At 41.4% G+C, this 12,523-nt stretch overlaps 1 protein-coding gene across 1 annotated transcript; it reads right to left on the reverse strand.

The window, feature by feature from the left end:
• Window positions 1-4,183: 4,183 nt before the first annotated feature.
• LOC112069949 (B-cell receptor CD22-like) lies at window positions 4,184-12,153 on the reverse strand. The gene is made up of 9 exons (XM_024137349.2): window positions 10,979-12,153; window positions 10,664-10,894; window positions 6,879-7,148; window positions 6,472-6,732; window positions 5,808-6,089; window positions 5,617-5,704; window positions 5,486-5,531; window positions 4,887-5,251; window positions 4,184-4,772 (listed from the first exon to the last, which is right to left on the reverse strand). The coding sequence occupies exons 1-9, from the start codon at window positions 11,094-11,096 to the stop codon at window positions 4,706-4,708; spliced, it is 1,728 nt and encodes a 575-aa protein (XP_023993117.1). The 5' UTR covers window positions 11,097-12,153; the 3' UTR covers window positions 4,184-4,705.
• Between the last annotated feature and the right edge of the window lie 370 nt (window positions 12,154-12,523).

Consider the following 12,523-nt stretch of genomic DNA (forward strand, 5'->3'; position numbering starts at 1 on the left):
CGCGGTGTGAAGCGTTTATGGTCTGTGCAGAGAGGAGAGAAGAGGGATGAGACAGACACATAGTTGACAGGCTACAGAAGAGGCTACGCTAATGCAAAGGAGATTGGAATGACAAGTGGACTACACGTCTCGAATGTTCAGAAAGTTAAGCTTACGTTGCAAAAAATCTTATTGACTAAAATGATACAGTACTGCTGGCTGTGAAGTAGGCTAGCTAGCAGTGGCTGCGTTGTTGACTTTGTTTGAAAGTGTAGCTGGCTAGGTAACCTCGATAACTGGCTAGGTAACCTCGATAACCTCGATAATTACTCTAAACTACACAATTATCTTGGATACAAAGACAGCAAAGACAACTATGTAGCTAGCTAACACTACACTAATCAAGTCGTTCCGTTGTAATGTCATAGTTTCTACAGTGCTGCTATTCGGTAGGAGTTGGCTAGCTGGCTAGCTAGCAGTGTTGACTACGTTAGAAGGACGAAAATAGCTGGCTAGCTACCTCGATAATTACTCTAAACTACACAATTATCTTTGATACAAAGACGGCTATGTAGCTAGCTAAGAAAAAAATTGCTAGGATCAAACAAATCAAACCGTTGTACTGTAAGGAAATGAAATGTAATACTAATATGTAATACTAATACTAATACTACCTGTGGAGCAAAGCGAAATGCGAAATGCGAAATGCGACTACTCGCTCCAACCCGGAAGTCAACACGTAGGTATTCCTCTTGTCCAGATGTGATAGGGCAGTGTACAGTGCGATGGTGATTGCATCGTCTGTGGATCTATTGGGACGGTAAGCAAATTGAAGTGGGTCTAGGGTGACAGGTAAGGTGACATGATCCTTAACTAGCCTCTCAAAGCACTTCTTGATGACAGAAGTGAGTGCTACGGGGCAATAGTCATTTCGGTCATTTCGGTCAGTTACCTTTGCTTTCTTGGGTACCGGAACAATGGTGGACATCTTGTTGTCAGAAGAAACTGTGTAACCTTGCATTTATAGCGCCTAAGAAATTCATTGCCATTAATTGTTACTTTGGTTATCGTCCCACAATGGATGGAAGAAATGTCAAGTTATGTATCACTAGATATAAATTATTCCAAGATTACAGGTATACTGTGACACTTTCATAAGGTCTGAATGCCTTATATGGGATACTGTACAACAAAAGGAGTCGATATTGAAAAAATGTACCACGTCAGGGGAGATACCTACTGTATTTAGGCAATCCCTAGCTGCTGGGCTCTCAGTCCTGCCCCTGGGTGGTCTGTGGTACTGTTGGTTGTCACTCTGGCCTTGGCATAACACACCTGAAACAAATAACGAATGTTACACTAAGATCCTAAAGCTGAATGGGGTGTGTTGGGTTGAGGCGCTGCAGGGCCGTGGACTCCTAGGGGCAGGATGGGGTGGCCCAGCGATATACTGAAGTGTTGGTCCCATGTTTCATGAGCTGAAATAAAAGATCCAAGAAACGTTCCATACGCACAAAAAGCTTATTCTCTCAAATGTTGTGCACAAATGTGACTTGTTTTAGGAAACTAGGCGTATGTCTTGTGTCACTACTTCACAGGAGAGCCATTTGAAAGTGAACGTTTCTTTTTGATCAAAACATACTTTTTGGGGGGCAGAAATGCTTTCTGGAACATGTGAAGTGTAATGTGCCTTAATACACTTGTATGCCATCTGTAAATAAGAATACAATTGTTAAATTACAAGCCTAGTTGGTTTAGCCACAGAAAAAGGCAGCAGCCTTCCAGCTAGCCATGATTGGCTGAGATAATGAGTGGGCTGGACATGCCGAGAGATGAGTTCAGATTGGCCATCCATGCAGCTCACTTCTGTCTATTTGAGCTGGTCAATATGAGTAGGTAATTCTGTCTAACAAGGCTTTAAAATATATATATTGCGTAGTAGAACTGCAGAAGTGTTGCTCTCCACTTTCTGGAGGACCGGGTTTTGAAATCCGTGGAATTAAAGCATGATAGATAAGGAGATGGAGAAAACACCTGTCTCCGGATTACACCTTCAAATTAAGGGCAACCATGGCATCCATGACAGAGAGGGAGTAGCGTCCATCCACGTATACGGGTAAGATAGTCTAGCTAGCTACATTTTCAGATATTACACATTTCCAATTTTGTCACAAAGTCATTTTCATTTCAAGTTAAAGTGTATTGTTAGCTAGCTAGCTAACGTTAGCTGACTGGCTCACTAGCTAACGTTACGTGTATGATCTGTGTAGTAAAATTATTCGTATTTCAGAGCCATTTGCTTTGCTAGTTATAGCCTAATGTTAGCTAGCAAACATTGAACCTGGTTGGTTAGCTACATACAGATTCATGCAGGGTAGTAATGTCATGAGTTTGGATTATGGTTCATTGTTTCCCTGGCTAGCTACACATCTTAACAAAAGACCGTCACTATGCAAGTAACCATTTCAATCAATCAAGTCAACAAGGTTACAGTCTTACGGAGACCACAATCCAGCAGCCGTTACCAAAATAATACACATAGGAAGACCATAAAAATGGGACACTTAAATTAGCAGGAACTGAAAAGGAACTGAATTAACCCTGCTGGGAGATGTTGTTTATTTTATTTATTTATTTTACTAGGCAAGTAAATGATTGATGAAATAAGGTGACTGATTAGTAAGGAACTCCTCACCTGGTTGTTTAGGTCTTAATTGATAGGATAAACCAAAACCAGCAGACACTAGGCCCTCCTGTCAGAATTATAGTATGCTCAGATTCCATGTGTGTATTGAATAGTTTCTTATCTTGCAAATCTAATACGATTTACCTACGATTGAAGGCATTCATGTTATTATGGAGAATTGAAAGACTGGGTGTAGTAGCGAGATTATGCTGGGTCCCAGCCCATTGGGGTGCGGAAGGGATTGAAATAGTAGACCAGATAGCCAAATGAGCTTAAAAACGAGATGTAATTGATATCAATGTTCCACTATGTAGAGGTGAGGCCGAATGTAAGATAAGAGCCACTTTGATAGATGTGTGTCTGAAGAGATGCGTCTCTGATCCCAGGGACGGCATTTATATGCCTTCCAAAGAAAGGTCGTTGGACCAAGATTCAAAGGTCAGATTAGGAAGGAAGAGGTGGTGTTTGCTCGATTGCGCCTATGACATTATACATTGAACTAGTCATTACATCTGGTTGGCAAGCATGTGAATAGTTGGTGCCTGGAGTGTATGGTCGATGAAACGGTGGAGCATGTGTTGTTATATTGTTGTAAAGTATGATGAAGAGAGGGAAAGATTGAAGTGTAGGGTCATTGAGGGTGGACGGGGATGAGTGGGTTTGGAAGTGATTTTGGGAATGGGGGACAGTCTATTAGAAGTTAGCAGGGCTCTTTTTTATTTTCCCAGAAGTACTGAGTTAGGTAGGAGGATTTCGAAATGTGGAGCTAATGTTGTAAACCGTGATCGACCACACACTCCAGCATATTAGGTGGCAGCACGCACCTTTAACGTTAGTTTGCGGACCACCATTGTATCCTAGAAGAAGAAGAAGAACTAGGCCCTCCATGGAATGCTCCTGCTTTACTGTCTCAATTCAATCTGTAGTGCTGTTTATCACCGTTACAGCGTGATTTAAACTTAAAGGCAATGTTTCTGCGTTCGTGGAGACTGCATTTATTGCAAACACTGCATACAGTATTTTCGGCACAATCGAAAATTGCCTTTCAATTTCAATCGCTCTATACCACTGAACTTTGGCGATACGGATGGAATCCAGCCCTACATCTCATTTTCTTCACAACATGTACAGTAATATCTGTAGCTCTTCAGTTGTATGTACACCTCATTCTGGCTCTACCTTTAAATAAGTAATTTTACTGTACTAGGCCTACTGTAATTTACTTCCTTTATGATGACGAGTTGTTGAACATTGGATGACTAAAAGTGAAAGGACAACCAGAAGTAAGTTTTCATATTTGTAAATATCCACAGTATTTCAAATAAATAAAAATTATACAACATCATAGTTTACCATAACAAATTCATGTAATAATCAACATACTGTATGTATAACATAACCATGACATATGTCACAATGCCATACCACGCCAGCCCAGGTCGAGCTCTGCCAATCACATATTATACACAGGTTCTTCAAGTTTGGGTTGAGTGGCAAAATAAAGAAGTCAACAACAGGTTGCAAGTTCACACGTTTATGAATTAAACTGAATTACTGAGACTCTTTCTCAGCCTGGTCAAAAAGGAGGTCATAACAGTACACAATTAATCAAACAAACAAACAAACTAAACAACCAAAAATACAGGTTCTGGTGCAGTCGAGGGAAGATCTAACAAAATATTAATTCAACTTCAATTCAAGATAAATAAACAATATTCTCTCAAACTTAGTCAGATATTTATAAACTAAACCAGTCACATGGCCACTTCCCTCTTACAAGCACCTTCCCCTGGGTGGTTGCACCTCAAACAAAAAAAGAAACAGTCAGCCAATAAAATGTCAGGGTTGACCATTCAATTATCAAGACAGAAGCATGCACAAGCAATGGAAGCTCATCATCACACGTGAGGCACACACATTACAAGTACAGTACAACACATATACATCTATTTCCATAACTACTTATTAATTCCATACTTTACATATCTTAACATGTGTTCCAGTGCTGCTTAGTTTATTCACCAATATGTAAGGAAATGTTCAGGCTTCAGGTTTGGCAACAGTGGAGTAGATAACAGAATGGTCCACCTCTAAACTTTCTTCCAGCCTGCAAAAAGCAAATAGAGTTTTTATATGAGTATATTCAAACATTTCAAATAAACAGACTTCCAGAAATAGGTTATATGGAAAAGGACTGAACTGATAGTGAGTGCACTCTTACCTGGCAGTAGGACTGGGGAGGGGGAACGGGATGCTGGCGTACTGGAGGTTGTCTGTCACATTGGCCTTTATGGCTTTCACTGTGGAGTATACAACATCATCTCCACATTGGGGTCTGGAGAGTTGGGCCCCGTCAATGGAGCTTTGGAACTGCTGGAAGTCAAAGGTAGCGTAATGAGGGTCAGGAGGGTTCTGCAGAGCTGGTGGCTCGACCACAGAGTACAGAGAACTGTCTTGGTGGTGGGTGTGAGAGGGAGGCAGTTGAACGTTGGCATAGAGGGCATTTTCCTGTTCCTCCGTTCTAGTTTCCTGTGATGCTGGGTCATTACTGGTCCTTCTACTGGATAAGACTGGGTCTTGATAGTACTAAAGGTTGGAATCAGCCAAAAAAAGACAAAATGTTTGATATGTTGACTCCTCAACATACCTTCGTCTATTGGTTAAACTAAGTATCATGTTACTGGGGAAGAATGGAAGCTTGTTCTTGAATGTTGTTCAAATACCATGAACACTTACTGCGTTCAAAACTTCATATAACACTATTGCACTGACATGCTATTGGTATTGTGAATTAGAGTGTATATGCTGTGTTCCACTCACCTCTTTGTCCACAGCAGTCCTTTGACATAATTTGAATGGGATCTTCCTGTCAAAGAAACCACATTTCTTTGGTGGGACAAATAGGTACCACAAGGCCATCATACTCTGCTTTATGATGTTTCTAGACTTACCACATCCATAAGAACACAAGAAGTATGATCACCATGAAAACTGCGGCCGCGGAACCAATGTAAACTGACATTTGGACAGTCTTTGTAGCTGAAAATGACGCAGGGTACAGTACATGAAAAAATACATTCAAGGGAATTCCCATTTAGAACATAATGATTCAGGAGAACAGGACATTTCCCTCTACACTCACCATGATTGGCACTCTGTATGGTCAGAGACACCACAGTAGACTTGTGAGCCCCTTCTCTGTTCCTGGCCTCACAGAAGTACTGTCCACTGTCAGAGGAGTTTAGAGAGGTCAATCTCAACACCTCTCCTGAACCTGTCTGTGAGGTGTCTGTTCCAACCTTCCTAAACCAGGTGTAGTTCTCCACTGCTGGGTTGGCATGACTGCTGCAGGTCAGGTTCACAGAACTTCCCTCTAACAGTGGGACAGAGAGACTGACTGATACCAAGGTGTTCCTTGGGGGATCTAAAAAAAAAATAATTGAACAATTTAACTTTTGATATCTGCTCAATATTTAGTAACGATGAATCCAAACACAAACAGTCCTGGCCAACAGGGTTGGTGTCAAGTTCATCTACATTCATGCCAGGTGAGACTGAGATTGCATTGCTTTCCTATGGATACATTCCATGTCCAATTCAACTGAAAGGAATTTAATTGTGATTTACCCCAACTCTGTAGACCTGTTATGCTTACATTGTAGTGAAAAACTGTTGCAATATCTTGGATATTACACTCCAAGATACTGCAACAACACAGTTTTAACAACCTGCTTCCCTATAAAGAAAGCAAACACAACTTTGCACATAAAACTGACATCCTCACATAGCATGTACAGTTAACTTACACAGAACATCAAGAAACAGGAGTGATGAGTTGAGGGCTCCATGTTTGTTCCTTGCCTCACAGTAATACCTCCCTGAGTTAGCAGGAGAAACCTTCTCAAGTATCAACTGAGTCCCTGACTGGATAGGGCTGCTCCCATTGACTCTGTACCAGGTGTAGCTCACTGCTGAGTTAGCATGGCTGCTACAGGTCAGATTCACAAAGATGCCCTCTACCACTGGACCAGAGGGACTGACTGACACAGAGGTGTCCTCAGGAGGGTCTGAAAGTTACAACAAGCTCAAGTACATTAGTTGAAGAGTGGTCCTGTTCTTTAAAATAGCCTACTGACCACACAAAGTAACTCATGTTGGCCTACAGTTATTCAGTTCATTAGTGTTGATGGTCAATTAAACCGTGAATACTCACACTGAACGTTGAGTGAAGTTACATTAGACTTGACATTACTGACTTCATTTTGTGCCTGGCAGTAGTACCCTCCACTGTCTGTGAGCTTGATGCTACGAATGGTGTGACTCTGCGATGGTGTCAGAGTTGCAAGGGACTGCCCACTCTCCTTATACAGGATGTAGGCCAACACATGGGGGTTTGCACTGCAGCTACAGGTGAGAGTGACTGAGTTACCCTTAGTAACATCTCCAGATGGACTGACTGACAATGTGACATTCTTTGGAGCATCTGTAGGAGAGGGAGTAAGGTTACAAGTGTTTATATGATGTTGAACATATTTCTCTGTATCGAACCACAACACTACTACAGTACCTCTCACCACACATTTGGTTGTCTGTGCACTTCACAAAACCAATAGACTGAACTTTCATCCCTTATAGTGGTTCCAGTAAATATAATGGGTCAGAATATATTTATTAACGTTCTCAGAACAGTTTTGCATTTCGTTAGTAGCCATCATTGTGTTATTTGCTCTCACCATAACCTATCAACATGAACAGCATCCTCAAACTGCTCAACATCCTCTTCAAGTAATCACAATGCAAACACACAGCCACGGTCAGGAAATAGACATTGCCTTGCATCACGGCAAATTTGTTATCAAGCACATTGACATTCACACCAAAAGATCAAGGGATGTTGTATGTGAAAACATTATGCTATCTACAGTTGAAGTCAGAAGTTTACCTGCACTTAGGTTGGAGTCATTAAAACTCGTTTTTCAACCACTCCACAAATTTCTTGTTAACCTTTCTAGGGTCGGGGGAAATATCCTGAATTTCCGCCTGTCTGACGAGCCCAAAGTAAACTGCCTGTTACTCAGGCCCAGAAGCTAGGATATGCACCTAATTGGTAGAATTGGATGAAAAAACATCCAGAAGTTTCTAAAACTGTTAAAATAATGTCCGTGAGTATAACAGAACTGATATGGCAGGCAAAAACCCGAGGCAAATCCAACCAGAATCTTTTTTGTTGAGCTCCCATCAACTTCAAATGTGAAGCTATTGAAAACTATGACTTCCGCCTCCCAGATTGCAGTTCCTATGGCTTCCACTAGATGTCAACAGTCTTTATACATGGTTTCAGGCTTGTTTTTTGAAAAACCAATGAGTAATAGTTGTTTATCCATGGGGAGAGGTAAGGCAAAAGTAGTCTCTTTGTGCGCTTGAATGAGGGCGCGCTCTTCGTTAGGGCGCGCTCTTCGGACCCTTGGGATTGCAAACAGGGGAAGATCTTCAAAGGTAAGTGCTTTATTTTATCGCTATTAATGATTTTGTGACTCCTGTGCTGGCTGAAAACATATGTTGTTGTGGGGCGCTGTCCTTAGATAATCGAATGCTATGCTTTCGCTGTAAAGCCTAGTGTAAATCGAACAGCGCGGTTCGATTACCAAGATTCTAAGCTAAAGAATCATGTATGACACTTGTATTTTCATGAATGTTTAATATTACGATTTTGTACTTTGAATTTGGCGCACTCCGATTTCACCAGATGTTGTCGAAATTGCGCGCTAAGAGGTTTTAACAAACTATAGTTTTGGCAAGTCGGTTAGGACATCTACTTGTGCATGACACAAGTAATTTTCCCAACAATTGTTTACAGACAGATTATTTCATTTATAATTCACTGTCTCACAATTCCAGTGGCTCAGAAGTTTACATACACTAAGTTGACTGTGCCTTTAAACAGATGTCATGGCTTTAGAAGCTTCTGATAGGCTATATGACATTATTTGAGTCAATTGGAGGTGTAACTGTGGATTTATTTCAAGGCCTACCTTCAAACTCAGTGCCTCTTTGCTTGACATAATGGGAAAATCAAAAGAAATCAGGCAAGACCTCAGAAAAAAGATTGTAGACCTCCACAAGTCTGGTTCATCCTTGGGAGCAATTTCCAAATGCCTGAAGGTACCACATTCATCTGTACAAACAATAGTATGCAAGTATTAACACCATGGGACTACGCAGCCGTCATACCGCTCAAGAAGGAGACGCGTTCTGTCTCCTAGAGATGAGCGTACTTTGGTGCGGAAAGTGCAAATCAATCCCAGAACAAGAGCAAAGGACCTTGTGAAGACGCTGCAGGAAACAGGCACAAAAGTATCTATATCCACAGTAAAACGGGTCATATATCAACATAACCTGAAAGGCCGCTTAGCAAGGAAGAAGCCACTGCTCCAAAACCGCCATAATAAAGCCAGACTACGGTTTGCAACTGCACATGTGGACAAAAATCATACTTTTTGGAGAAATGCCCTCTGGTCTGATGAAACAAAAATGTAACTGTTTGGCCATAATGACCATCGTTATGTTTGGAGGAAAAAGGGGGAAGCTTGCCAGCCGAAGAACACCATCCCAACCGTGAAGCACGGGGGTGGCAGCATCATGCTGTGGGGGTGCTTTGCTGCAGGAGGAACTGGTGCCCTTCACAAAATAGATGGCATCATGAGGCCGGAAAATTATGTATTGAAGCAACATCTCAAGACATCAGTCAGGAAGGTAAAGCTTAGTTGCAAATGGATCTTCCAAATGGACAATGACCCCAAGCATACTTCTAAAGTTGTGGCAAAATGGCTTAAGGACAACAAAGTCAAGGTATTGGAGTGGCCATCACAAATCCCTGACCTCAATTCTCGAGAAAATTTGTGGGCAGAACTAAAAAAGCGTGTGAGAGCAAGGAGGCCTACAAACCTGACTCAGTTACATCAGCTCTGTCAGGAGGAATGGGCCAAAATTCACCCATCTTATTGTGGGAAGCTTGTGGAAGGCTACCCGAAACGTTTGACCCAAGTTAAACAATTTAAAGGCAATGCTACCAAATACTAATTGAGTGTATGTAAACTTCTGACCCATTGGGAATGTGATGAAAGAAATAAAAGCTGAAATAAATCATTCTCTCTACTATTATTCTGACATTTCACATTCTTAATATAAAGTGGTGATCCTAACTGACCTAAGACAGGGAATTTTTACTAGGATTAAATGTCAAGAATTGTGAAAAACTGAGTTTGGTTAAGGTGTATGTAAACTTCCGAATTCAACTGTACATACGTCTTTCAAAATGCATCCTATTATTTTATCAGAAATAAACCTTGTCTTTTAGCTTTCTTAGGAATATAATGCAATTAAATGAACACCATTCAGAGGCATCCTTGGTGCAGAGCTTTGAATGTACAGTGCATTCGGAAAGTACTCAGACCCCTTGTTTCACGCCCTCCTGTCCGGAGCAGCCAGAGTCTCCCTCCTGTCCGGAGCAGCCAGAGTCTCCCTCCTGTCCGGAGCAGCCAGAGTCTCCCTCCTGTCCGGAGCAGCCAGAGTCGCCCTCCTGTCCGGAGCAGCCAGTCTCCCTCCTTCCGGAGCAGCCAGAGTCGCCCTCCTGTCCGGAGCAGCCAGAGTCGCCCTCCTGTCCGGAGCAGCCAGAGTCGCCCTCCTGTCCGGAGCAGCCAGAGTCGCCCTCCTGTTCGGGGCCCGCTGCGAGGGTCCCCAGTCCGGGGTCGGCGGTAAGGGTCCCCGCTCCAGAGGCGCCTTGCAGAACTGTTCGTTTGTCGTTTTGTTGTTTTCGTTCTAGTATTCGTATTTATTAAAAGGATTATGAATACTTACCTCACTGCACCTTGGTCTTCTCCTTCTCCCGACGACAGCCGTTACACCTTGACTTTTTCCACATGTTATGTTACAGCCTTATTCTAAAATGCATACAATGATATAATGTGCTCATGTTAATTAGATCAGGTATTAACTCACATTGGACATCAAGAGACACTGGAGCAGACGAGAGAAGATCTTGACCTTGAACAGCACATCGGTATCTACCAGAATCCTCACTATTTGCCTGAAACTCTGTTTTTGATACTGATTGTCCATCCCTGAACCAGACAAAAGTTGGATGGTCACTCAGTGTACAGGTTGTGCTACATGTTAGTGTCACCTTCTCTCCCTCTCTCACAGTGGCAGGGTTTACTTCAGCTTTCAGCCCTTGTAGAGAGGAGAAAAACAATCATTACTGAAAATGTTTTGTAGAGTCATGAGAGTGGGCTTTACTTCCGGTATCAAAATTACCTGTCAGAGTTAGTGAAACTGATGTTGTACTGCTCCATGCATTCAGTTTGCCATACTTATTAACTGTCTTAAATCTGAAGAGATAGGAATTTGCATCACTACTATTTAGGTTATTCATTCTCAAGGTGCAGTTGTGTTTATTATTTCCAAGGTATTCTACACGTTGTCCGTATTGCTGGGCCTCAAAGAAATTTGTATCATAATTTTGAGTCTGGAACTTCCAGAAGGTATTTGTAATAGTCTGGTCTGAGGGGTAGTCATAACTGCATCCAAACACCACTGACGACCCTTTTAAGGCACATGGAGCTGTATCGTTGAAAGTCACCTCCCAATTACTCTCACAATCACCTTTAAAAAACAACAAAACAAAAAAAGAGTTAATGTTGTCACATTTATCTACAACACTGATAGATACAGTGCCAATTTGCCATTTAAAGGTTTAGGAAAATAGAGCATTCCTGTGTGTGGCCTACCTTCAGATATGTTAATCAGTCACTTCTGTATTTTGTTCATTAGAAGAGTGAGTTGCTCTGTAATCTCAGATAAGATTTTCCTTCCCTTTGAGGTTTATAATTTGACATGGTTGGGTAGGTTACTTTCTAAATAGAATCCGGTACAGTTACTAGTTACCTGTCCCAAAATGTTATCAGTGACATAACCTTTGGACTACCCAAACTCAGTAACATAATCTGACTACATTTGAATTACTTTCCCTTTAAAAGGCATTAGCAGAGGCAAAAATAATTCTTCAAGCGCATTTGGTGTGTCACCATAGTGGTCCCTGACTTGTGGTCAGACTCGTTCAGGTGGAACAAACGTAAACTTGTGCGTTATTTCCATGCTGAATTGAATGTCATTAGAAAACAGAAAGGTGTCACAATTGTCGTAACTTTGAGGAAGAGTGGACCAAGGTGCAGCGTGAGAGAAATACATCTTCTTTAATGAAGACAAACGAACGTGAAGCTATACAAACAAATAGTGCTGACACTAAACACTACACATAGACAATTACCCACAATAGCCTACTGCCTATGGCTGCCTTAAATATGGCTCCCAATCAGAAACAATGAATGACAGCTGTCTCTGATTGAGAACCATTCAGGCAACCATAGACTTACCTAGACACCTACACTCAACACAAACCCATACACTCTACCAAAACCCCCTATACCATACAACCACCKAAGACGAGACAAATACACACAAACATCCCCCCTGTCACACCCTGACCTAACCAAAATATTACAGAAAACAAAGATAACTAAGGCCAGGGCGTGACAACAATGTTGTTTTTTTCCGCAAAAATCCTTTATGAATTTAAAAGTAATCAATTATTTTTTCAAAACTATCTGTAATCTTATTACTATATTTTAGCTGGTAACGTAACTGATTACAAACTTTAAAAAAAATCAGATTACATGTAACTGATTAAATGTGATCATTGTCAGTTACCCCCCAACCCTGTCATTTGAGAAATATACAGTACCAGTCAAAAGTTTGGACACACTTACTCATTCAAGGGTTTCTCTTTATTTGTACTATTTT

This window comes from Salvelinus sp. IW2-2015, unplaced genomic scaffold, assembly GCF_002910315.2.
Source record: "Salvelinus sp. IW2-2015 unplaced genomic scaffold, ASM291031v2 Un_scaffold1168, whole genome shotgun sequence".
Classification (NCBI taxonomy): Eukaryota; Metazoa; Chordata; class Actinopteri; order Salmoniformes; family Salmonidae; genus Salvelinus; species Salvelinus sp. IW2-2015.